Source organism: Scyliorhinus torazame, chromosome 4, assembly GCF_047496885.1.
Source record: "Scyliorhinus torazame isolate Kashiwa2021f chromosome 4, sScyTor2.1, whole genome shotgun sequence".
NCBI lineage: Eukaryota > Metazoa > Chordata > Chondrichthyes > Carcharhiniformes > Scyliorhinidae > Scyliorhinus > Scyliorhinus torazame.
In genome coordinates this window covers 55,091,485-55,119,190 of record NC_092710.1, presented here as the reverse complement: position 1 = coordinate 55,119,190, position 27,706 = coordinate 55,091,485, and the positions used below count along the sequence as shown (strand labels likewise).

General features: G+C 49.2%; 1 protein-coding gene across 1 annotated transcript in view; it reads left to right on the top strand.

Annotated features, from left to right (window-relative positions):
* LOC140410989 (NACHT, LRR and PYD domains-containing protein 3-like) overlaps window positions 1–27,706 on the top strand; it is a 60,780-nt gene that overhangs the window by 23,005 nt on the left and 10,069 nt on the right. Inside the window, exons 4-5 of the mRNA XM_072499878.1 lie at window positions 910–1,341; window positions 20,774–22,511. Of these exons, the coding sequence (XP_072355979.1) occupies window positions 910–1,341; window positions 20,774–22,511 (2,170 nt within the window). The remainder of the gene's footprint in view (window positions 1–909; window positions 1,342–20,773; window positions 22,512–27,706) is intronic.

The following is a 27,706-nucleotide window of genomic DNA, read 5'->3' as shown; positions in this document are numbered from 1 at the left end:
TTTGGCAAATTCTGGGTATTACGAAAACTGGACGATAACTTTCACATAAATCCACAGGACAAGTCTACAAATTCGGTGCTGTTGCCTGGGAGGAATTCCGAGTCTTTACTGATTTACACAGCCAGGTTGAACAAATGCATCTATATTTAGTTGGGAATTGAAAACTGCAACAACAATGAAATGACCGTATTTACTTTTGGGTATGTTTAATTTAGGTTGTATTATTATTCCCAAATCTGGGTGTGTTTATGAAAATGTTGTCTTTGTCCTGAAGCCCTGGTACAGTTATTCAATCCCATTACTGGATGGGAAAACCAAAAAAATACCGTTGTCATGAACGTTAATAAAACTTTGTCGATGTCTGTGATGAGGCTTTGTATCTAAGGTACACACTTTAAATGGGGCAAAGTTACATTGCAAATGGTAGAGTTCATACTTTCCAAATCTATACCAGATATAATAAACTGTATGAAAACTGGAAGAGCCTTAAACTAGAAGAGACTTTATTGAAACAAAACACATTATATGGTGTGATCTCTGCTACATTTTTATAAATAATCTCTCCTGGAAGCAGGGTTGATACCCAAAGGATACAAATCAAGGACAATTGACAAAATATAAGGGAAATAGGGATTGTTATTTTAGGCAGCATGTTTCCTGGAATTCCAGGAATCACGAACTGAAAGATGATGGAAACAGATTTAATGCTAACTTCAAGAATAACGGATAGAGTGGAGAAATAAGGACTAAGTATATATCACTTTCAGAAATCTGACTCTAGCACAGCACACAGATTGGTCTTGTGGTGTGGGATTATATGCTCCACTGATCTCACCAAGGCCTCCATCTATCTTATACTTCTGCATTTTGTGTTGTTTATGATTTGATGTCTGTTTTCTTTCCTGACAGTTAACTTGCTGACGATTGTGATACTATCTAAGGGAAAGTGTGGTCTCTCCAAAGGCACCACATGCTACTTGGTGGCCATGGCAGCAGCGGATATGCTGGTCGCTATCCTTGATTCGATGTTGAGGCAGATTCCAATTTCTTATTCGAGACTGTTTTCTTTCCTTTGGTATGTTCCGGTGTGCAATATCCATGCCGTGCTGCTTTATGCTACTACAGACTGTTCAGTTTGGTTCACCGTCACTTTCACCTTTGATCGATTTGTGGCTATTTGCTGGCAGAATGTGAAAGTGAAATATTGCACACAGAAAACTGCAGTTACCGTTATTGGAACAGTGTCATTTCTCAGTTGTTTAAAGAATATATTCTGGTACTTCCTGTTGAGAGGTCGCTATAAATTTTTAAACGCCCCTTGGTTTTGCTATGAAACATTTGGTATTTTGTATTCAAAGTTCTGGATAGTAATTGAACTTCTTCATTATATTCTCAACCCATGTGTCCCATTTTTTATCATTATGCTGCTCAATAGTTTAACCGTAAGATACATTTTAGTGGCCAGCAGAGCCCGGAGGAGAATCAGAGGTCATGTAAGTCAGGAGAGCCCCAGCGATCCAGAGATGGAGAGCCGAAGGAAATCTATCATTTTACTGTTTGCTATCTCGGCGAATTTCATTCTTTTATGGGCAGTGTATATGTTTTATTATATGTGGATCCGGATGATATATTTAGGCTTTCGTGACATATATTTACCTCCCTTAGTAAGAGAACTGGGATTGATGCTGCAGCTTTTGAGCTGCTGCACAAACACCTGCATTTATGTACTGACACAGGCTAAGTTCAGAAATCAGCTAAAGAATATGTTGAGCTATGAAGGTAGATCAGGGCAGTGCAGTTGACGTTGTCTACTTGGATTTACCAAGGCCTTTGACAAGGTACCACATGGTAGGTTGTTGCAAAAGGTTAAATCTCACGGAATCCAGGGTGAGGTAGCCAACTGGATACAAAATTGGCTTGGCGACTGAAGCCAAAGGGTGGTTGTGGAGGGTTGTTTTTGAAACTGGAGACCTGTGACCAGTGGTGTGCCTCAGGGATTGGTGCTGGGTCCACTGTTATTTGTTATATATATTAATGATTTAGATGAGAATGTAGGTGGCGTGGTTAGTAAGTTTGCAGATGACACCAAGATTGGTGACATAGTGGATAGTGAAGAAGGTTATATAAGATTGCAACAGGATCTTGACCAATTGGGCCAGTGGGCCGATGAATGGCAGGTGCAGTTAATTTCGATAAATGTGAGGTGATGCATTTTAGTCGATCAAATCAGGGCAGGACCTACTCAGTTAATGGTAGGGAGTTGGGGAGAGTTACAGAACAAAGAGATCTAGGGGTACAGGTTCATAGCTCCTCGTAGAGTCGCAGATGGTCAGGGTGGTGAAGAAGGCATTCAGAATGCTAGGTTTTATAGGTCAGAATATTGAATACAGGAGTTGGGACGTCTTGTTGAAGTTGTACAAGACATTGGTAAGACCGCACATGGAACACTGTGTTCAGTTCTGGTCACCCTATTATAGGAAGGATATTGTGAAACTGGAAAGAGTGCAGAAGAGATTTACAAGGATGTTACAAGGCTTGATGGTCTGAGTTATAAGGAGAGGCTGGATAGGCTGTGACTTTTCTCGCTGGAGCGTAGGAGGCTTAGGGGTGATCTCATAAAGGTCTATAAAATAATGTGGCACATAGATAAGGTAGATAGGCAACATATTTTCCCAAAGGTAGAGGAGTCAAACTAGAGGGCATAGGTTTAAGATGAGAGTGGAGAGATACAAAAGAGACCAGAGGGGAAGTTTCTTCACACAGAGGGTGGTGAGCATCTGGAACGGGCTGCCAGAGGCAGTGCTAGAGGTGGGTAGAATCTTTTCCTTTAGGAAATAGCTAGGCTCTGCAGCACGGTGGCACAGTGGGTAGCACTGCTGCCTCACGGCGCCGAGGTCCGATCCCGGATCTGGGTCACTGTCTATGTGGAGTTTGCACATTCCCCCCGTGTGTGTGTGTGTTTCGCTCCCACAGCCCAAAGATGTGCAGGCTAGGTGGATTGGCCACGCTAAATTGCCGCTTAATTAGAAAAATGAATTGGGCACTCTAAATTTTTAAAATAGAAACAGTTCGACAGTTACATGGGCAGGGTGGGTATAGAGGGATAAGAGTCAAATTCAGGCAAGTGGGACTAGCTTGGTGATAGAAACTGGGCGGCATGGACAAGCTGGGCCGAAGGGCCTGTTTCTATGCTATAAACATCTATGAGTCTATAAGGTTCTGTACAGCTGCAGGATGACTTGCCAATTTTTATACTCGATCCCCCGGCCGATACAGCAAGCATGCAATATGCCTTCTAGACCACCTTCTCCACCTGCATTGCCACTTTCAGTGACATGTGAACCTGTACACTCAGATCCCTTTGCCTGTCAATATTCTAAATGGTTCTGACATTTACTGATTCCCATCCATATTAGACCTTCCAAAATGCATTACTTCACATTTGTCTGGATTAAACTGCATCTGCCATCACTTTGCCCAAGTCTGGAACCAATCTTTCTCCTGCTGTATCCTCTGACAGTCCTCATGGCTCTCCACAATTCCACCAACCATTGTGTTGTCCATAAATGTACCTATCAGACCAGTTCCATTTTCCTCCAATCATGTATATATACTGCAAACAATAACAGTCCCAGCACTGATTCCTGTGGAACACCACTAGTCTCAGCCCTCTATTCACAAAAACACCCTTCCACTGCTACCCTCTGTCTTCCATCTACCCATCTTGCCACCTCACCTCTGATCCCGTGTGACTTCACCTTCTGTACCAGTCTGCAATGAGGGACCTTGCCAAAGGCCTTACTGAAGTCCATGTAGAAAATATCCACTACCCTATCTTCATCAATCATCTTCTTCACTTCCTCGGAAAACTCAGTCAAGTTAGTGAGACACAAACTCCCTTTCACAAAACAATGCTGCCTCTCGCTAATACACCTACTTGCTTCCAATTGGGAGTAAATGCTGTCGTGAATAATCTTCTCCAATCATTTCCCTACCACTGACATGAGGCTCACCGACCTGTAATTTCCTGGATTATCCTTTCTTAAACAAAGGAACAACATTGACTATTCTCCAATCCTCGGGAACCTCACCTGCTGCCAGTGAAGATACAAAGATTTCTGTCAAGGCTCCAGCAATTTCCTCTCTTGCCTCCCTCAGTATTCTGAGGTAGATCCCATCAGGCCTTGGGAACTTAACTGCCTTCATGTTTTTCAAGGTGCCCAATACCTCCTTTGTGATCTCAATGTGACCCGGACTATCTACACACCCTTCCCCACACTCATCATCCACTAAGTCCTTCTTTTTTGTGAAGAAAGTATTCATTTAGTACCTCGCCCATTTTCTCTAGCTCCACACATAGATTCCCTCCCTGCTCTTGAATGTGTCAACCCTTTCCCTGGCTCCTTTTATTCTTTATATACGCATGAAAAGCCTTGAGATTTACTTTAACCCCATTTGCCAATTACTTTTCATGACCACTTTTTGCCCTCCTGACTCCTTGCTTAAGTTCCTTCCTACTTTTCTTATACTCCTCACGGGCCTTTTCTGTTCCCAGCCTTCGAGACCGTACAAATGCTTTCTTTTTATGTTGGACTAGGCTCCCAATATCCAAGGTTCCAGAAACTTGCCATACTTATCCTTCTTCCTCGCAGGAACATACCAGTCATGAACTCCTATCAACTGACATTCCAAAGCCTTCCACGTGCCAGATGTTGACTTACTCTCAAAGGTCCGCCTCTGAACTCGATTCTTCATTTCTGCGCTAATATTGATATAATCAGCTTCCCCCAAATTAGCACATTCACACGAGGACTACACTTATCTTTATCCAACAGTACCTTAAAACTTACTGAATTATGGTCACTGTTTCCGAAAGGCTCCCCGAGTGAAACTTTGCCTGGCTCATTCACCAATACCAGGTCCAGTAAGGTCCCTTCCCCAGTTGGACTATTTACATATTATTTCAAGAAGCCCTCCTGGATGCACCTTACAAACTCTGGCGCGTCCACGCACCTAGCACAAAGTAATATAGGAGAATATATTCCCCAGTCAATATAGGGGAAGTTAAAATCGCCCACCACAACAACCCTGTTGCTTTTACACTTTTCCAAAAAATGCCTACATATCTGCTCCTCTATCTCCTGCTGGCTATTGGCTACTGCTTCCTATTACTGAGCTCTACCCATCTTGCCTTGCTGCATGAGCCCTTTGAGGTGTCCTCTGCAGTACAGCTGTGATATTCTCCTTAATCCGTAGTACAACCCCCTCCCCCACCCCTTTTAGATCCTCCTCTGTCCCACTTGGAACATCTAATCCTGGAACGTTTAGCTGACAATCCTGTCCCTCCCTCAACCAAGTCTCTGTAATGGCAACAACATCATAGTTTTTCCTTGTTACACCTCAGGCAGGAAGTGGAGGTGTAGGTCTCTTCCATTCCTCCTTCCAGAGTAAGGCACACCCCTCTTAATATTCAGATCCCTCTGGACTCCATTCTCCTTCGAGGAGCGTTTTCAGAGATTGAGTATTGAACTGACTTTTCCATGGGGAATCTCCCTACCTAATTGCTATTTAGCTGACACAAAGACTCGTGGACACAGTAACTCTGGTTAAGGCGGCTTTACTTTCCAAGCTTGGTCAACGTAGGAGGGAGAGTGATTTGGACAAAAGCCCAAAACACTCTGCTTTAAATTGCTTTAGGTTCAATAGTGACACAATTTCCAAAAATCAGTAGCCCTGCCACACCTAGGCTCGGTCCAATCCTTCGACCTAATATTATTCCTTGACCAATGAATTTTATTTTAGCTGCGTGGTCAGCCCATGATGTAGTCCCGTCCTTTCCACTGGCCATCTGTTGTTTTTCAAGCCCCTCGCATCCATTGTCCTTTGCTCTCCCCCCATTTTTTCTTATCAGTGTGTGGTTCCTAGCTGTACCGTTGCCTGAGTGTGGGATGTCTAGCTTTGGCGATAAGAGCTGCTTCCTCTGCATGTGTCTTTGCTGCCCACATTAGTTCTGTGTGATTCTGTCTTTCTTAGGAATGTGGTCAAGTCAGCTAGTTTAAATCCCATCATACATTGCGACCACTACAATTAGCAAGAGTTTAAATGCCTGTTACTGCTATGTTCTAAGAATACATGTTTAATGGTTAATAATGATTACTGGATATATTTTCTATGGTTAGTTTCAGCCCTCAATAAACTAACTTATGCAGAGCTATTCTAGTGTTATCCTAACTATCTGGTTTCAAGGGATCTCATCTCAGGACCCCCTGCACCCCTGACTTTTATTGCAGTTGCCCCCATCGTATCTCCCCTCCCAAGCTTTCCCGTTCCTCCCTGCCGTGGAACCTGTTGAATTTACCTGGGCCCCCATGAGCAAGGGAATCCCTTGGCGCACAGGGAATGTGTGAATGGGCTCTCCCTAGTGTGAACAGTGAGGTAACCTGATTGCCGAGTGAGGTTAGATGATGATTTCAGCCCACTCCCAAAATGAAAACACCCGAACAGTGTCTGATCTTTTTGACTGCGTTAGTGTTACATCAGTTCCCGAGAACCTTTACATCATTTCCTACAGTCCAGGCATTAAAGCGCTTTCTCCCCAGAGCATGGAGGTTGGATAACTGAGTGAATCCCATCCTGAATGCGAAGCTGGTGAATGACCTCGCCTCAATATGAACTCACTACTGCCTCAGCAGATTGATTGGTTGAGTGAATCCTATCGCACACTTGGGACTGGTGGACGGTCTGTCCCCAGTGCGACTTCGCCAATGAGATTCCTGTTCAGTCAGGTAATTGAATCTCTTCCCCCAGTCCCACATGTCTTCCGCTTTTCTGTTTGCGTTTTAGCAGGCAAGACGATCGAAGGAAGCCTTGTCCACACACACAGAACATGTGTACGGTTTGAAATATTGGCAAGAGTGAAATCAATACACCCAGTCCCTGCTAAAGACTCCACTCACTTGAGACGGAACTGAACTGTTCACAACCGTGGCAAAATATTTCATCCCAAGGCGAGCTTCCAAATACTTTGGCACATCATCACCAAGGCAGCCTATTTCCACCTCAGTGACGTCATTCTATCCCTCCCCAGCCTCCGCTCATTTATTGCTGAAGCCGTCATCCATTCTTTTATTTATTCCAGAATTATTTACCTGATGACATTCCCAGCAGGCCACACACCTCCCTGTAAGCTTGAGGTTATCCAAAACTTTGCTACCCTTGTGCTTCCTGGCACCAAGTCTTGTTCATCAGTTCTGTGTTTGCTGAGCTATTGGGACTAATGTTCTTGCAAACCGGTTAATTAGGGAAGTAGGGAGAGCTTTATATTAAATAGAGCAGGGGCGTTTCTGCAGAGAGAATACATAGGCTAACAAAGCAAAAGGATACAACACTATACAAGTCAGCTATCTAGATAGGGGAGGCAGCGGTGTAGTGATATTGTCGTTGGACAAATAATCCCGAGACGCAGGGTAATGCTCCGGGGATTGGGTTCAAATCTCACCATGGCCGATGGTGAAATTTAACTTCAACTAAAAGATGACCATGAAACCAATGTCGATTGTTGCAAAGAAAAAAGCCGTCTGGTTCACTAATGTCCTTTAGGATTCAGGAAATCTGTCGTCCTTAGCCTACATGTGACTCCTGACTCCAGATCCACAGCAAGGTGGTTGACTCTTAAATGGGAGGGGCAGTAAATGCTGGCCCGGTGACACCCACATTCCATGACGAATAATAAAAAAAACACTGATACCCAGAGTTTACCAGATAGGGAGAATATAAAAACATTTTTAAAAAACAAAAAATAGGGTTAAAAGGGAAATATAGGAACAAGGCAACATTACTGGCTCTTTACTAAAATGCACGTAGCATTTGGCACAAAATAAATGAATTAACGACACAAATGGGTATGATCGTATAACCATGAGCTGTTGTTGCAGGGAGATTAATACTGGGAACTAAATATTTAAGGATACGTAAGGACAGGCAGGCAGGAAAGGATGTGGGGTAGTGTTGTTGGTACAAGATGGAATAAGCGCAAGAGCAAGAAATGATGTTGGATCGGAAGATGTTGAATCCATGTGGTGGAGGTAAGTAAGAAGGGGAAGAAGATACTGGTGGGAGCAGTCTGTAGATTTCCACACAGAAGCTGCACAGGACAAGAGAATAAACCGGGAGATAACAAAAGCAGCACTTTAACCATCATTGTCTTTAAGCTTCATGTACAAAGAACAAAGCACTTGGAATATTGCGCACAATTCTGGTCACCACACTACCAGAAGGATGTGGAGGCTTTGGAGAGGGTGCAAAGGAGGTTTGCCTGCATGGTGCCTGGTCTGGAGGGTGTTAGCTAGGTGGAGAGGCTGAATAGACTCGGACTGTTTTCATTAGAAAGACGGAGGTTGAGGGGTGACCTGATAGAGGTCTACAAGATTATGAGGGGCATGGATTGAGTGGATGGGCAGCACTCTTTCCCAGGGTGGAGGGTCAGTCACCAGACGGCATAGGTTTAAGGTCCATGAGGCAAAGTTTAGAGGAGATGTGCAGAGGGTGTTGAGTGCCTGGAACGCGTTGCCAGGGGAGGCTGTGGAAGCAGATACATTAACGGCGTTCAAAAGGCATCTTGACCAACACATGGATAGGATGGGGATAGAGGGATACGGCACAAGGAATGCTGAGGGTTTTGGTAAAGGTTGGTATCATGACCAGTACCGGCTTGGAGGGCCGAAGGGCCTGTTCCTGTGCTGTATTGTTCTTTGTTGTTAATCTGTTTCAGCTTGCAGAAGAGTCAGTTCCATTTAATTGGAGAGAGACAGCTGAAGTTGCTGCAGGAATCCAGACCTGGACTGAGTGTGGTGTTTGATATTTTCAATTTATAAACATCCCTGCTCTCATCCTGTGAACATGTTTCTCTGATTCCCTGTCCCTCCCCTTTAACCGGCCGGGCTCCAGGTTGAAATCCTATTGGCCGTTTCCCAGTTTCCAGCTGGAGCTCAGTGAGGGTCATCTCCCATTGTGACATCAGACGCCCAGGACGAACAGGGTCACCAGACTCCGCCTCCCGACTCCACAGCGCTGCTTCTGCAGGAGATCCCGGGCTGAATGTTCCCCAATGGGAAACTGGGGAAATGTACAGGCAGGAAGGACCCAGGGTGGGGCTCAGTCTGGACTGCAGTGAAAGACTGACAATTACACTCAGTTGGCAGGACACTGTTGTAACGCCCTTTGTCTAGTCTGTGTTCCTTTTTATCCCCGTCCTGCTGCCTGATTTGATCTACAGACCCCTGGTTAGCTGCTACTTTATTTTTGGACCGTTTGTGATTTCTGTTTAAATTACAGTCTTTGGACCCTTTGCAGCCCTGTCCTGACAGACAAATCCAGGATGTCCCTTTGGGTTCTGTGGCAGAACCTGCAATGTCAATCTGATGGACTTGGCAGACAGGCAATCGGGAATGTAGTAATTTCAGCCATCTCCTATTATTGCCTGTGATTGTTGGAGTCAGTCAGAAACTGTCAGGACAGAAGGTGGGTCTTCTGCAGAGTTCCATCTTTTGTTTTTCTGTTCTGTCAGAAACCATCAGAGTTTTGTACAGAAATCAGGCAAGTGAAAGTCTGCCCATTCCAGGGTCAAAACTGTTGTAATTCAACAGGGAGGCCGACGCTCCATCTGGTGGCAGAAGAGCAGAGTTGCACCGGTACAGTCACCCTGCGTACAGCACCATCCTGTGGCTGGAGATTGGAATTGCGCTGACCTGAAAATCTCTGTACTTAGCTCCACCTGGCAGTGGAAAGACGGATCTGCACCAACCTGAAAATCTTTGGGCAAATCTTTTCCCAAAGGCTGCAACCACGGCAGTGAAGACTCATCTCAAACCAACCCCTTAATCCCCCTTTTTAAATCTCCATCCACCTTCCTTTCAATTTTCAAAAGGAATCAATGGCTGATTATTTCACCTCCTTTGCTATTTGCTTCCTTTACCCTGAAGAGGCACTGGGGACCTTTCGAAAGATGTTCATTAACCAGCTGTTCACTTGGTATCACTTCACAGCCCTCACTGTCCTTGTCCTGACTAACTGATGCTATGCTTTTCGGTATATTTTTCTTCCAAGCAGATTTGCGGTCTTCTTTCCGAGCTTCGGAAGAATTACTTGCCATTTGGTCAGGGTTAGTTAGTGGCAGGTCTATTCTGTACCAGTTGTTTATCCTTACTCCATAATCAGGACCAAAATTGAATTCAGAACTCTAGCCTGACTCTTCATCGCTGTCACTGTTAGTAAATTCGAACTCCTCTTTCCTATGGCCACATTTGGTGCTCGCATTCTCAGAATCTGGTTCAGTACCACTGACCATTGATATGTCACCACCGCCTTTCAACATTTCTTTGAGTCATTTAATGTCAAATGAGGTTTCCTAACTCTCGTATGCCCTACCATTGGCATCTCACGTGCTATCTGCTGTACTTCTCTCTGACTCTCTGTAATCATGGGTGAAACTGCACCCTTCACATCTGCCAAATCATTCCCCAAATGGAAGTCTACTCCAGCTACTGGGAATTTCTTAAGCAGCCCATCGACTACTGGATCTGACAGTAAATCACGCTCCAATTGTACTTTATAGAATGGAATAGAGATACTATCTCCACCCATCCCATTCACTACTACCTCAGCTTTCATCGAGTTCTCTGGAGGGAAAGGCAAATCTTTCTCCAGTAAAGGAGTTGACTAGCCTCTGTCAGCTTTTAAGAGGAAAATGGGGTGATCGTACTGTTGCTGATTTTGCCTTAGTTCAATTGCTCTGTTTTATTACCTTTGCTCTTGAGTCGCCAGGTATCTTTCTGATACCGCCACGTGGTTCAAGTCCGAGTAATGATCAATAATCCAATTCACCGATTAGTAAGATTTAAATCAAAGCACATTTATTATACACAGTAATTGCTACTCATGCACAAATTCTACGTCTAAGCTACTTCTACAAATAACAGGCCTATACTTAACTTGGAACTGGCCCACCAGGTCAGGGAGACAAATGGCCTTTCGTTCGGGTTCTGAGCCTGCGGGATTCGAAGTTGGTACAGATTGGTAGCTAGGAGCGCCTATCTCGTAGCGAGCGTTGAATTAAACTTACGATTCGATCTTCACTGCTCCGGTCACGGTCAATGTTGGTTCGTTGTTGCTGGGTGACCCGGGCAGGATGAAGAGCTCGAAGAGGTGGAGAGGAAGAGAAGAGAGCGATTTGAACTTGGGTCTCAATTCTTATAGTCCCCAGGGGCTTCCCGCCTTTCGGGGCGGACCCTGCACCTGGTCCCAAGTGATTGGACTTTGTCCCAATCGCTTGGTTAGATTTTCTCCAATGCTGAAGCGGTTCCCTGATCGATGGGCGGTCTTGAGGTGCTCGTTCACCTCCTTTTGTGTAGGCTCCTGCTGGCGCCGAAGAGTCTGGTTTTGCTTTGTGTGTCTAAATGTTGCTTACTGTTCCCGGGAATTGCTCATTAGTATGCAGATGGCTGTTTTGTTATGCTGATGGTTGCTGGTATCGATATTGTCTGGCCTTTCCAGTGGTAAATACACAGCCAACCTGCAGCTGCTGGTTTTTGTCTTGTTTTTGTCTTGTTGGCTGACTTTCCCATCAGCCTTTGCCGTTCGCCATTTTGAATCGGGAGTTGGCCATTTTAAGAGGCTACATATCCTCCTTGTGATCCTAACGCGAAGCGTGAAGGATCACATAACTATGTTGCTTTCCATTCCCTGACCTAAGGGGGGCACTTCCTTCATTGCCTCTGCACTGACCATAGCTATGCAAAAATCTTTAACTGACAATTCTAAGGGCGCTATGTCAAACAGGGACATGCATTACAAAACAATAAACTGGGAACCTCTAACTATTCTTAGTACACTACACTCACTTAAACATTTCATCATTCTACCTTCCTCAACCATACAAACAAAATCATAGCAGTTTATACACAGTTTTCCTGGCTTGGCAGTCAAGCTCAGGGTCGTACAATTTGCTCATGTATAGTTCTTTACATTTCTTTATTTACAATAAAACCGCAAGTGAATGCTTTTTATTATAGATCGCGGGGGTCGGGGGTCTGGTCCTTTCCGAACATAGGGGATCTGATCCAATAAACCGGGGTTCGAGCGCGGTCGGCTCTCCTTCTCCATTTTCTTAGACGCATAGTCTGCACGATGCAGCAGAGTATCGCCAATACCAGTAATGTTTCTATTACATAGGACAGGGAGTACCAGGTTATAAACCTGTCACACCAAGATGATGCGGTGTCGCTGGTGACTGGACTCTGGGTACTGTGGGGAAGTGAAACATTAATGGCTGGGGGGGCTCGACGTCATGGGGTTCGCGTTCACGCGCACCCAAATGTCCATAAAGATGATGCTGATCCATGTGAAGGAAGTCCTCATGGCTCTTCTCTTTCCTTTTCTTTCTTCTCTTCTCCGGTCCTGGAGCTTCTGGAGTTCTGTGGAAACAAGCATAGTGTCTGTAACTATCTTTGTTTAATATCTTGTACGATAGTATGTCTGTCCTGTAGTGCCAAATACTCCCTTTATGATTGGTCACTATGTGTGACTCCCTCATTGTATTTCAAAAACCGAATTTTAGGACAAGACAAACTTCCAAATAATGAACCAGTGCGAGCCGCCTCGCAGACTGCGCAATTTACCATCCAAATGTTTCAGGATGTAAATAGCATGTGGTTGGCAACCTAAGGGGTACCTGAAAGAAAACAAAACGTTTTGAACTAAAATTTCCAAAATGAGGTGCGTATGGGCCGCGACGGGTAAGAGTTGGATGGAGTCCCCGGGTAGGACGGCGACCAATGCCGTGTCTCTCCTACCCGAGCGTAGTTGACCAGAGGGGGGTTCTCAGGCAGGGCAGGTCCCAAGCCGTTTCTCCACTGCCTGAGCAACCGACAAGAACGGGCAAGAAATGTATTCATCGTGGGGGGGCTGCCGTAGTGGTTCTTTCCCTCGAACCAGAAGGGCAGTTACGAACGGGCGTCTGGTACCTGAACAAGTCTCCGCAGACAAGCTAGTTCCGCTGAACTAGTGTCTGGCAATAGTGAGTCTCTGTGGGCAAGTCCTCAGAGGTTTCGGCCAAAAAGGCGTGGGGCCGTGAAAAATGTTTTCCTGTCTGACAAACAACATTTAACAAACTTACAAACAACATAAAACATGCTGCAGGTTCCATCAGAAAGGACACCACTTCTCCCAAACGGTTCCTTTTAAAAAATCATCTGGACACCTCAGTTCTCGGTTGCGAACAGGGTCGCTAAGGGGTTCTCGGTTTGGGAGTCAGACCCAAGGTCGTCATTTTCTCCCGGGTGCCAAACTCTTGAGTGTATCAGGGCTGAAAGGGCTGCGTGGTGTGAGGTGGGGTCGCTCTCATCGTTGCGGACGAGTCGGAACGAGTTATGTCGGTGCCAATAATTGGTGTCTAGTTGTGTGGGGACAGAATCGGGGTCGTCAGTGTGGTTCGGTGGTCGGTGGTGGGGTTTGTTCAGGAAAGTGATCATGAAGGGATCACTTGGATCGTAGTCGGAGTCGCTGGGTGTGGGTCCTGTTGCCTGGGGATAGTAGGGAGGCGTGCTGTGGCTGTCGTCCGAGTCACAGTCGCTGTCTCTGCTGCTGCAGTCTGTGGGCGTTCCGGGGCGGAGTGTATATTTCGGGGGTGGAGTCGAGGTTGAGTCCGTGGCTGGGCTGGGCGTGTTGGGGGATGGTCGGGTTACGTTGGCTGTGGGTGGGGCTTGGTCTGCTGCGTCGAGCATGACGTGGTGTGCGTGGTTAGACTGTGTTCCGTATGCCTTCATCTGGTTTATATGGAACCAAGCAGTACCATTGGAATACTTTATTTTATATACGGAAGGGCTTACTTTATCCGCAATGGAATACGGACCCGAGTATTTTGGTGACAGGAATGTGCTGGGGTTGTATACAAAGAGCATCACTTGCTGTCCGATACTATACTCAGTCGCATGCACTGTCTTGTCGAAACAAGCCTTGCTCTGTTTCTTTCTGCTGCCCAATTTCACTGCGGCTGCTAGCTGAGCCGTTTTAACATTTTGAACTAATTGCTCGACTGCTTTCTCGGGTGTGAGGGCCGTCATTTCGGGGCTGGTCAAGTCTAAACCTAACAAATATTCTGTGCCTTTCATGGGGCGTCCGGTCAATAGGGTGTGTGGGGTGTAACCTGTGGATGTAGAAAGTGTGTTACGCAAAAACATCAGCGCAAAAGGGAGGACTGAGTCCCAAGTGGTGGTGTTCTGCTGGACCATTTTTCTGAGGGTGGATTTTAGGGTCTGATTCATGCGCTCCATGATACCACTCGACTGTGGGTGGTATGCTATGTGGAATTTGTGGGTGGTATGCTATGTGGAATTTTTGGTTGATGCCAAATATCGTGAGGACGTTCTGCATGACATGTCCCGTAAAATGGGAACCTTGGTCAGATTCAATGCTGCGGGGGAGTCCCCACCTTGTAAAGATGTGGTGGGTCAGAATCTTGGCTGTGGTTTTTGCAGTGTTTGTGCGGGCTGGGAATGCTTCCACCCATTTGGTAAATGTGTCAATTACCACAAGTACATATTTATAGCCATTCCTGCATGGGGGCAATGGTCCTATAAAATCGATCTGGAGGTTAGTCCAGGGGCCACTAACGGGTCGGGTGTGGCTGAGTTGGGCCTTTTTGGCATATCTGTCCGGATTATTCTGGGCGGAGATAAGACAATTCTCGATGTAATGGTTTACATCTTCCTTTAAATTCGGCCACCAACAAAGCTGCTTGAGATGGGCTGTAGTGGGATCGATTCCCTGATGTCCATGACTGTCATGGAACAAACAAATCAGTTGATTCCTGTCCTGTTCAGGAACCACATAAAGGGTGTCTTTTAACACCACCCCGTCATGTGTGGTCAGTGCATTTCTGAACCTCTCATAGGGTGCTGGATAGTTTCCTTTTACAATCTCCCTGAGATTGCTGTCCTGCTTCTGGGCCTCCACTAGATCCTCGATCTTTGTCTGTGAGACCTGAACTGCACTCACTGGTGCGCTTTCGGGGGTGTCCAAAAATATCCATGCCTGGAACCTGCTTCAGCCAGTGCGTCGGCTTTCACATTTCCAGGGGGGGAGGAATGATGGTGACTGCGAACTTTGATTATCCCAAAAGTCCTGTTCTGGGCTCTCTCTAAAATGTGACGGAGCAATGGGGCTGAGGAGAGGGGTTTTCCGTCTGCGGAAACAAATCCTCTTGCTTTCCACAGGGGCAGGAATTCCGTGAGGCTGTTGCAGACATAGATGCTGTCCGAGTATATGTCTGCTGGGCTGGGGAAGGAATCTGCGTGTTCCACTATATTCGCGATGGCCGCGAGCTCTGCTGCCTGCGTGCCTAAGTGGCCTTGACGATATTTCCTCAAGGGCACGTCCCTGCGCGTCCTCGACATATATACCGCAACCTGTTATGCGCTTCCCATCCAAGACTGTGGAAGATCCATCCACATAGATCTTTATGGGCTCACATGTGTCCGTGTGCTGGGGGCTCTGGGTTGAACTACCTATCTTTCTGGGGGGGTGTTTTAGCGATAAAGGGGCCTGTGTTGTGGTGTGGAGAGATAATTTCACATTCATGGGGGGTTCCGGGGTACTGTGAGTTGTCGGCTAAGTAGGTCCGTGTCTTTGTCCTTTTAACAGTGATGTCCTGTCCCTGCAAGAGAAGGGTCCATCTAACTGCTCTAATCTGGCTTACTGTACCGTCCTTGAGTCATCCGTCCAGTAAAAGTTGGGTGGGGGTGTGTCCGGTGAGAATTGTAATGGGGTTCAGTCCGGTAATATATGAAAAATACTGAACTGGGTGTGGGTCCTGTTGCATGGGGATAGTAGGGAGGCGTGCTGTGGCTGTCGTCCGAGTCACAGTCGCTGTCTCTGCTGCTGCAGTCTGTGGGCGTTCCGGGGCGGAGTGTATATTTCGGGGGTGGAGTCGAGGCTGTGAAATATCTTCACTTCAATGTCTTTTCCCCAACACTATCCCCATGTCCCTTTATGTCTTGGGATTTAGAAATCAGTCAATCTCTGCTTTAATCTTGGTCAATATCTTTATATCTTTGAGAGTGGAGAAATCACCAGGAATGTGGGATTCGATCTCCAGGGTTAGGTTGAGTCCGTGGCTGGGCTAAATGTTCAGCGAATTCCCTTGTCCATCATTGCATCTGAGAGAAGCGGAATGTGTGCTGTCTACTTATGTAACTAAAGATTCCAGATATGTGGATTGGCCATGATAAATTGCCCTTCGTGTCCAAAATTGCCGTTAATGTTGGGTGTGGTTACTGGGTTATGGGGATGGGGTGGAGGTGTTGACCTTGGGTAGGGTGCTCTTTCCAAGAGCCGGTGCAGATTCGATGGGCCGAATGGCCTCCTTCTGCACTGTAAATTCTATGAAATATCCAACTCGGCCCTTCAAATCAAAAGTAACAATTTTAATTTGTTGAATAATTTTAATTGTGGCACAGGAGACCCGGGGATAACTTACAAAGATCTTTGAAGATAACGGGACATTAAATTCAAAAACAGCTTCTTCCCTGCTGTTACCAGACTCCTGAATGACCCTCTTATGGACTTATCTGATCTCTTTGACCATCTTCTCTACTGAGTCGTACTGCACTCCTGTCTGCTTCACCCACTGCCTGTGTCTGTATTTACATTGTGTATTTAATGTTTCCCTATTATGTTTTTTTCTTTTCATGTCTGGAATGATCTGTGGACTGTAGACAGAACAATGCTTTTCACTGTACCACGGTACACGTGACACGAAACAAATCCACCCATACATGTTGAGATCATTGTTTAAATAGCTGGGTGCAATTCATCCTTCTTCAATCACCAGTGTGACCTCAGTTCGAGCTTTGCATTCAATTCGGGCTCCATGTAGAATGAACTGGAACAGGATGCAGAGCAGAATGACCAGAACAGTGCCAGGAATCTGCAACTTTGCAAGATAGCCGACACCGGCTCTCCACCACCTTGTCAAAGGGTATTAGCGATGGAGAATAAATGGTGGTCTTGGCAGGGACAACCACATCTAGTGAAATAATCGAAATACACATCAGCTATGTGGTGATTCTGGGGAAACCGGCTCTGCTCACCTTACAGCAGAGAATGCTGAAGGGAGATTGAATAAGGGAGTTCAAAATGAGGAAGGTTTGATAATGAGAGAGAAAGTGTTTCGACTGCCACAAGCGACGGAAGCAGAACGACTGGTGTCTTGTAACCGGTAAAGGAACCTGAAGGGAGATTGGTGTTTTTATTTTAAACAGTGAGTTGCTATGGCCTGGAAGGAACTATCCGAAAAAATGAGGCCTGATGTGACCATCAATTCACACGAAACCAGGAGTATAAGTAAACTGGCTTTAATTAACTAGAACAGTGCCTGCCTGCGACTGATCTGTTAGTGGGAGCAGCCTACAGGGCGACTGCTCTTTATACCTCCCCTCAAGGGGTGGAGCCAGGGGCGGAGGCCACACAGGCCCCAACATGCTACATCATAGGTAATACCTTATAATGGTCCATAGGTGGAGCCCACATGGGCAACAGCGTAATACAGCTATGCACATGGTTACAGCAATACATTCACCACATACACCCTCTGTTAAAAAAAATGAAGTCCGGCGGGGGTGAAGGGTTCATAAGTTCAGCCAGTCCGTGCGCGGTGATCGCCGAAGCTCTGGTATCGCAGCTGGCCCGGGCGTCGAACCCAGCCGTGCTGGCATCGGTAGTGAAGTCGCCGGTGCGGGCACAGACACGGACTCCGGGAGCATGTCATCTGGGGCTTCATTCCTGTGGGTAGGTGAAGGGGGAATGGCGGGCGGGAGGGGGTGCGGGTGCCATGTAGGGGCGCTGGTCAGCGTAGGTTGGGCGGGGTAAGATGGGGTGGCAGTGGTAGTGGAACCTGCGGGTGCCAGGTCCCGGAGGGAGACCGTATCCTGCCGGCCGTCGGGGTGTTCGATGTATGCGTACTGGGGATTGGAGTGTAGGAGCTGGACCCTCTCGACCAGGGGGTCGGACTTATGGCTCGTGACGTGTTTGCGGAGTCCCGGTGTCTTCAGCCAGGATGGAAACGAGGCTCCGGAGGTGGATTTCCTGGGGAAAACAAACAGGCGGTCATGAGGGGTCTCGTTTGTGGCCATGCAAAGTAGGGACCTAATAGAGTGGAGTGCGTCGGGGAGGACCTCCTGCCAGTGGAGAACTGGGAGTTTCCTAGACCGTAGGGCCAGGAGGACGGCCTTCCAGACCATCGCGTTCTCCCTCTCCACCTGCCCGTTTTCCCTGGGGTTATAACTGGTAGTCCTGCTCGAGGCGATGCCCTTGCTGAGCAGGTACTGACGCAGTTCGTCGCTCATGAACGAGGAGCCCCGGTCACTGTGAATGTACGTGGGGTAACCAAACAGGATGAAGACACTATGGAGGGCTTTAATGAGGGTGGCCGCGGTCATGTTGGGGCAAGGGATTGCAAAGGGGAAGCGGGAGAACTCGTCGATGATGTTGAGGAAATATGTGTTGCGGTTGTTGGAGGGGAGGGGCACTTTGAAATCGATACTGAGGCGCTCAAAGGGCCGGGATGCCTTTACCAGGTGGGCCTTATCCGGTCGATAGAAGTGCGGCTTACACTCCGCACAGATTGGGCAGTCCCTGGTCATGGCTCTGACCTCCTCGGTGGAGTAGGGCAGGTTGCGGGCCTTGATGTAGTGGAGAAGCCGGGTGGCAGAGGTCATAGTGGATAGCATGTAGTCGGTCATCTTGCTCACTGGCGCATGTGCCGCGGGACAGGGCATCTGGGGGTTCGTTGAGCTTCCCAGGACGATATACTATATTGTAATTATAGGTGGAGAGTTCGATCCTCCACCTCAAGATCTTATCATTCTTGATCTTGCCCCGCAGCGTATTATCAAACATGAAGGCTACCGATCGTTGGTCGGTGACGAGGGTAAACCTCCTACCAGCGAGGTAGTGCCTCCAGTGCCGCACGGCTTCCACAATGGCTTGGGCTTCCTTTTCGACTGAGGAGTGTCGAATTTCGGAGGTGGTGAGGGTTCGTGAAAAAAACGCGACTGGCCTGCCTGCCTGATTGAGGGTAGCGGCGAGGGCGACCTCTGATGCGCCGCTCTCCACCTGGATGGGGACGGACTTGTCCACCGCGCGCATCGCGGCTTTTGCGATATCTGCCTTGATGCGGCTGAAGGCCTGGCGTGCCTCAGCCGCCAGTGGGAAGATGGTGGCCTTGATTAGTGGGCGGGCTTTGTCCGCATAGTTGGGGACCCACTGGGCGTAATATGAAAAGAATCCAGGGCACCTTTTCAGGGCCTTGGGGCAGTGAGGGAGGGGGAGTTGCAGGAGGGGGCGCATACCTGTACACACCTGGCAGGATCCAGATACACTGTGAAACTCTGTACACACCTGGCAGGATCCTGATACACTGTGAAACCCCGTACACACCTGGCAGGATCCTGATACACTGTGAAATCCTGTACACACCTGGCGGGATCCTGATACACTGTGAAACCCTGTACACACCTGGCAGGATCCTGATACACTGTGAAACCCTGTACACACCTGGCAGGATCCTGATACACTGTGAAACCCTGTACACACCTGGCAGGATCCTGATACACTGTGAAACCCTGTACACACCTGGCAGGATCCTGATGCACTGTGAAACCCCGTACACACCTGGCAGGATCCTGATACACTGAAACCCCGTACACACCTGGCAGGATCCTGATACACTGTGAAACCCTGAACACACCTGGCAGGATCCTGATACACTGTGAAACCCCGTACACACCTGGCAGGATCCTGATACACTGTGAAACCCCGTACACACCTGGCAAGATCCTGATTGACTGGGAAACCCTGTACACACCTGGCAGGATCCTGATACACTGTGAAACCCTGTACACACCTGGCAGGATCCTGATACACTGTGAAACCCCGTACACACCTGGCAGGATCCTGATACACTGTGAAACCCTGTACACATCTGGCAGGATCCTGATACACTGTGGAACCCCGTACACACCTGGCAGGATCCTGATACACTGTGAAACCCCGTACACATCTGGCAGGTTCCTGATACACTGTGAAACCCCGTACACACCTGGCAGGATCCTGATACACTGTGAAACCCCGTACACACCTGGCAGGATCCTGATACACTGTGAAACCCCGTACACACCTGGCAGGATCCTGATACACTGTGAAACCCCGTACACACCTGGCAGGATCCTGATACACTGTGAAACCCTGTACACACCTGGCAGGATCCTGATACACTGTGAAACCCTGTACACACCTGGCAGGATCCTGATACACTGTGAAACCCCGTACACACCTGGCAGGATCCTGATACACTGTGAAACCCCGTACACACCTGGCAGGATCCTGATACACTGTGAAACCCTGTACACACCTGGCAGGATCCTGATACACTGTGAAACCCTGTACACACCTGGCAGGATCCTGATACACTATGAAACCCTGTACACACCTGGCAGGTTCCTCATACACTGTGAAACCCCGTACACACCTGGCAGGATCTTGATACACTGAATCTCCGTACACACCTGGCAGGATCCTGATACACTGTGAAACCCTGTACACACCTGGCAGGATCCTGATGCGCTGTGAAACCCCGAACACACCTGGCAGGATCCTGATATGTATTAATATATTTATTTTTACCAACATGACAAACACTTTCTGTCTGTTCTAATTGTAGATGTTCAACAGAAACACAAGGAAACGCTCCGAAAACAAACTGAAAGACTGACAGTGAACACTATCCTAATAAAGGAGAAGGTTAACATTTTCCAGCTGATTGATCGATACGCTGAGCTGACCATCATTTCTACTGTTCGAGATCGGACACTTGTAGAACATGAATTGCTGGCAAGAGGCCGAGACCATGAAGAGTGGAGAAAGAAACATCTCCGGAGAGAACTGGAGAAAATCCGAACGGATCAATTGTTCCAGAGCAGCTTTTTCCAGAAAAAATCCAAATCTGGGAGTTCAGCCGCAGTGAGTGGAGTCCCGGGAATTGGGAAAACAACAATGGTACAAAAGATTGTTTATGACTGGGCCACGGGGAAAATATACCCACACTTTCAATTTGTTTTCAGTTTCAAATTCCGGGATTTGAACAGTATTAACTGTAGAATAAACCTGAGGAATCTGATACTGGATCAGTATCCTTACTTTGGGAATGTTCTGGGAGAGCTCTGGAAGAACCCAGAGGGATTGCTGTTTATATTCGATAGTTTGGATGAATTTAATGACAGGATTGATTTTGCTGACACTCGGAGAAATATAGAACCTCAGTCCATGTGCACAGATCCTGAATGCTGGTGTGAAGTGTCTGACATTGTGTACAGTTTAATACAGCACAAGCTGCTCCCAGGATGTTCAGTGCTAGTGACCAGCCGCCCCACTGAATTACATTTATTGGAAAAGGCTGGGATCAGTGTTTGGGCAGAAATCCTGGGATTTGTTGGTGATGAACGGAAGGAATATTTCAACAAGTTTTTTGAAGATCAGACGGTGGCAGCAGCTGTTTTCAAACATGTGGAGGAGAACGAGATCCTGTACACCATGTGCTACAACCCTTCCTACTGCTGGATCCTCGGTCTGTCACTGGGTCCCTTCTTTACACAAAGAGACAGGAAACAGCAGCAAGTTCCCAAGACCATCACCCAACTATATTCCTACTATATTTACAACATTCTGAAAAACCATGGCCGGGAGATTGAAAGCCCCCGCGATGTGTTACTGAAGCTTGGTGAGATGGCCTTCGCAGGAGTCTCCGAGAAGAAGATTGTGTTTAGAAATGGAGATTTAATCGAGTACAATCTGCAACCTTCCCAGTTCCTGTCTGGGTTCCTGATGGAACTTTTGGAGAGAGATGATACTGTCCAGAGTGTGGTTTACACATTCCCACACCTCACCATCCAGGAGTTTGCAGCTGCACTCGCACAATTCCTGACTCCAGATCCTGGGAATATCAGGAAACTCCTCAGTGAAGTCCACAGCGAGGAAGATGGGCGATTTGAGATATTTCTCCGTTTTGTTGCTGGGCTCTCCTCCCCACAGGCAGCTTGGCCCCTGGTGAAGTTTCTGGGTCCATTTCTTCATCAAACAACCTGTCGGGTGATTGACTGGGTGAAGGAGAAGGTTGAAGGACAGATTGGAAATATAGAGAGTGAATCTGGTAAAAGGAACCTCCTGAACACATTCCACTACCTATTTGAATCTCAGAATAAAGCACTGGCTCGGTCCACGGTGGGATCTATGAAAACACTCACCTTCAGTGAATTGCGACTGACCCCGATTGACTGTGTTGTTCTCTCTCAAATCATTGGACTCTGCGATACAATACAACACCTTGATTTAGAGAGATGCCTCATTCAGTCTGAAGGACTCCAGCGAGTGGGACCTGTGCTGCACAAATGTCAAGCATTGCGGTAACTTTTTGTTTGTGTCTGTTGGGTCAATTTTAGAACCATCACTGATTGTGTTGTTGCTCTGTCATGAAGGGAACAAACTGTTCAGTTAAGCCAATGAAAAGCACATTCCCCATGGGGATTATTGATAATAAGAACATTGGGTTCGTAATTCTCCCAGGACTGGAGAATCTAAAGTGGATCTTTGTGAGCCAGTCAGGATTTGAATTTGCATTGGATCAGGAAGTACCTGGGATGGGATTCTGCTGCTTGCCGAAATCGCGAAACGCAATTGAGCGGAGAATGGCCTCCGACGCCAAAATCAGGGTAGGCGCCAGTTTGATGCCAAATCGGGATGGTCCAGCATCCCAAAAATGGCGTAAATGGGTCGCTCGCCGAGCAGGGTTACATGTACAGTAGGCACATCATTAACGGGCCTGACACCCTATTCTCCGGGGCCTCCAATGGGCCGAGTTCCCGACGCCGTGTTTCACTTGTGGTTTCAAAAATCGTGAACCTGGCGTCATGGCTGCTGAGCAAGAGAGAGGAGGTAGGAAATGGAGCGGAGTGACTGCGGGCTGCCGGCCCGGACACCGGTCCTCCTGGCTGGAGTGGGGGGTTGGGGGGGGGAAAAGGCCGGTCAGCCGGGGAGCCCCCCCCACAGGAGTGAGGCGCTGCCCCGGCACCAACCGCCATTACGGTGGCCATCTTGCCACCGACCTCGGCCCATGGTTCTACACAGTGACACTGGCCGTATGGTACACCCACCTCACACCCCACCCCCTGACACAGTGCCCCCCCTCTCCCCTCCCCGGCCCCAAACACCCTGCCACCGAGGGCCACACCCACGGCAGCCCCCAGTGAGGGCAGTGCCAACCAATTACCGGACACCGATGGGGTGGGGGAGGGACATGCATGGGCGGAGCCCGCACTGCCAACCGGGGATGCCATGTCGACCATAAAACCAGGTTGGGCACGGGAGTATGCGCCATGCTAACATATTGGCCTTTCACACCCTGCGGACGATGGCGTTTGACGTTCAACCAGCAATGGTGGCTGCCGTGTTGATGGTCGCACCTCTGCGAGATGCGCGGTGGCCATGTGAGCAGGAGCTGCTCGGAGAGGAAGGGGAAGCTGCAACAGTGGAGCAGCCAGCAGCGGAGCGCGCAGCAGCAGAGCAGCCAGCAGACGACCGGGCTGCAGAGGGACAGGTGGCAGCCGCACAGGCTGGAGGGCCGGCCACCCAACAGGCCGAGGAGGAGGAGGTGCCGCATGAGGCCTTGCAGCGCCTGACATTGGGAGACCTGCCGGACCGGGCAAGCCGTTGGAGACTCCGGATGAGCAGAGAGACCGTGCGACACATTTCCCATATGATGTCACACTTGGCACCGTGGGGGTATGGGAGAGGGCACCCTCTCCCGGTGACCGTCAAGGTGACGGTCATCTTGAACAATGGGGTCCTTCTAGTCGCCGAGTGGGGACCTGTCCAGGATCTCACAGACCTCGGTGCACAGGTGCATCCATGCCGTCACGAATGCCTGATATGCCCTAGCGGAGCAATACATCCATTTCCATGTGGATCAAGCCCCACCGGATGCTCGAGCAGTGGGGTTCGCTGCCATTGCCGTGATGCCCTGGGTCCAGAGGGTGATAGATGGGATGCATGTCACCCTGTGGGCACCGGCGGATAACAGGCCGATGTACACAAACCGAAAGGGGTTCCACTCAATGAACGTCCAGCTGGTCTGTGATCATCAGCTGCGCATTGTGCACCTCTGCGCCCGATACCCGGGCAGTGTACACGATTACTTCATCCTGGCACACTCGACAGTCCCTGACATGTTCGAGGGGCCCTGTCCCCCCCCAGCTGAGGGGTTGGCTCCTGGGCAACAGGGGTTACCCGCTGCGGCCGTGGCCGATGACCCCCATCCGGAGTCCACAGACCGATGCGAAAATGTGCTACAATGATGCCCATTGACTGGGGGGGGAGGGGGGAGGGGTGCGCTGCTGGCCATGGGCATCGACACCACATCCCAGACCCACCCGCTTGCTCACCCCTCCGTTATATGTACCTGCGGCACTACGAGCCGACGGCCCTGGGGTGGCAGTAACAGCGGGTGTGGTCCATGGGATGGGAGGATGAAGACAGCCAGCTTTGCGATGAGCTCCGTGCGCCACATCGTATGACAACGTCTGACTCATGCCCACAGTAGCACCTTCCACCTGGGTGATCCCTGCATGCGAGCTGGCCAGTCCATCACACAGTCCCGTTGAATCCCTGGGGTGGGGGTACTGGGGACGGTCAGGGGTTAGGAGGTGGGGTTGGGGGGGGGGGGGGAGTACAGTGTGCCCCCCCCCCGTGTCAGCCCGCACACACACCCATCAGACAGAGCACCGAGGCAGGATTTAACCATGTTAACAGGTGTTTATTGTGAAGAAATATATGTAGTCTGTGCCCTAGCCCCTATAACTCAACTGTGCCCTGCACCTCTGCCAACGTTACTGGTGTCTACCTTTCTGGCCTGGAGGCCCGCTCTTGTCTCGCCCAGGGTCTGCACACTCACGGCCATGGAGCACAGGGTGTGGATCATCTCCATCTGGAACTGCACCACATCACGCTGCGATTGTGCCACATCAGCCAGTCACTGGGCCACCTCCCTCTCTGTCTGCGCAACATTGGGCAGCGCCTGGGCAATGCCGCCGGCGTTCCCAGCCATGGCCTGCTGTGACTGGCCCACGTTGAGGAGCGCCGCTGCAATGTCCAAGTGGCTCTGGCACATGCGAGAGGGCAGCCCTGTCCTGAGCCTCGGCCACTGCCTGCACAGAATGCCCCTGATCCACAGCCGAAACCGTCGGCACCAATGCCTCCACCGCAGACGCCATCCGTGCGGTGTCGGCCTGGGTGGCATGCATGACCGCCACCAGCCCTGCTTTTGCACGCGATTGGACTTCTCCGCCTGCAGGTGCTGGATGCCCGCCGACATCCCCTATTGTAGTCCCTGGCTGTCTAACTGCTCCAGCACTGTGACTGGGACTGGCTGAAGCAGGGGACTCTGGATGGAGCGACCCCATCTCCGACAGGTCCTGTACGACACAGTACGACATGAATGATTAGACAGTGGGCCGGGCGGGGGGTTGAGGGGGTTGGGTTGAGGGGGTTGAGGGAGGTATGGGGCGGTGCCCACACATGTGTCATGGGCAACTGCTACTCAGCGGGGTCTCACTTGCTCGCCCGTAACCGCACTCCACCCCCGGCGACATCCGTTCCTCTCGGCTGCCGGCCACGTTCAGGGCCCGCTGCTCAGGCATGGTGAGGGGCCACAGTTCTGTATTCCCCCGCTCCTGGCGGTTGTGCACCCTTCTCTCGGGGGGAGGAGAGGGGGGACGATACCGACACAAACAGCAAAACCGTTAGACGGTCCAATGCACGCAGCCTAGGGGTTGGGTCGATGGTGGCCTCAGTGATGAGGGCACCCGGCCATGATGGATGGCATGAATGCTGGCATGTGGGGCAGAGTGGGGGTTGGGCCGGGTTACGGATGAGTGAGGAGACGGGGTGAGTGCCAGGGGCATGGAGCAGCCAACTCACCCTGGCCGCCCTGAAAGGTTGGTGAAGATTCTTACGGCACTGCATGCCAGCCCGGGCGACGTTGCCCGCGGCGCTGACTGCCTCTCCCACCTTTGCCCAGGCTTGACGGATGGCGGCGCCTGGCGACCTTCCACCCGGGCCGGGGTATGGGGGTTATCGTTCTCTCCTCCAGGGTGTCCAGTTCAGTGTCCCTGAACCGTGGCGCTGCTCTCCTTCCAGCCATCTTGTTGGCTGGGACGGTGTGTGTGGGGGGGAACGGCTGCGGCATGTGAGCCTCGTGCGCCAATCGCAGACCCGCCGAATCCGGCGCCGTTTTACATGGAATTGATTGCGGTCCACGTGGCGACGGTGCTAGCCCACTTAAAGTAGCTGAATCTGTACAGCTGTTGTGCCATTTTTTTCTGTGGTGAAACGCCACACTGCCTCCGCTGCCGTCAACACTTCGCCTCAGAAAGGAGAATCCAGTCCCTGGTGACTGCAGGTGGGTAAAGTATAATTGTGGGCTCGCGAAACTCAGAAGGCTGGACAGCTGGTTTGTGATGAACAATAAGACCAACAGGGTGGATTCAATTCCCGTACTGGCAGAGTTTACTCATGACCTTGTCCCTCGCGTGAGGTGTGGTGATCCTCCACCAGTCAGCTCTCCCCCTCAAAGGGGAAAGCAGCCTATCATCATCTGGAACTATGACAATTACTTTAGACATAAAATGTGGTACATTTTCCACATCCACCATTTTAACTGGAAACAAGACAAAAACTTGAGCTTAAATAACTCATAGTTTGATATTTTATCAACTTACCGGGCAGCGTATGTCCTGACAAGGGGAAGATTTCTGTATTGAAATGTTGGAAAATTGAAATTCTTTAAGCTGAAAATGTTTAGAATTATTCACAGTATGGAATGACATTTAAAACATGAAATCGAAAGCTAAAATGGCCCCATTCTTGCATGTTGTGGTGCATTAGCCCTGGGGTACTCACGCACACGAGTCAGTAGTTAACTCACACACACACACATCAGCCATTGGTGAAGCCTCACACACACCAGTCAGTGGTGAAGCCTCTCACACACACACCAGTCAGTAGTGAAGCCTCACACACACACACACACCAGTCAGTGGTGAAGCCTCTCACACACACACCAGTCAGTGGTGAAGCCTCTCACACACACACACACCAGTCAGTGGTGAAGCCTCTCACACACACACCAGTCAGTGGTGAAGCCTCTCACACACACACCAGTCAGTGGTGAAGCCTCTCACACACACACCAGTCAGTGGTGAAGCCTCTCACACACACACACACCAGTCAGTCTGGAGCTTCTCTCACACACACACACACACCAGTCAGTCTGGAGCTTCTCTCACACACACACACACACCAGTCAGTCTGGAGCTTCTCTCACACACACACACACACCAGTCAGTCTGGAGCTTCTCTCTCACACACACACCAGTCAGTCTGGAGCTTCTCTCACACACACACACACACACTCACACACACACCAGTCAGTCTGGATTCTCTCACACACACACACACACCAGTCAGTCTGGAGCTTCTCTCTCACACACACACACCAGTCAGTCTGGAGCTTCTCTCTCACACACACACACACACACACACACAC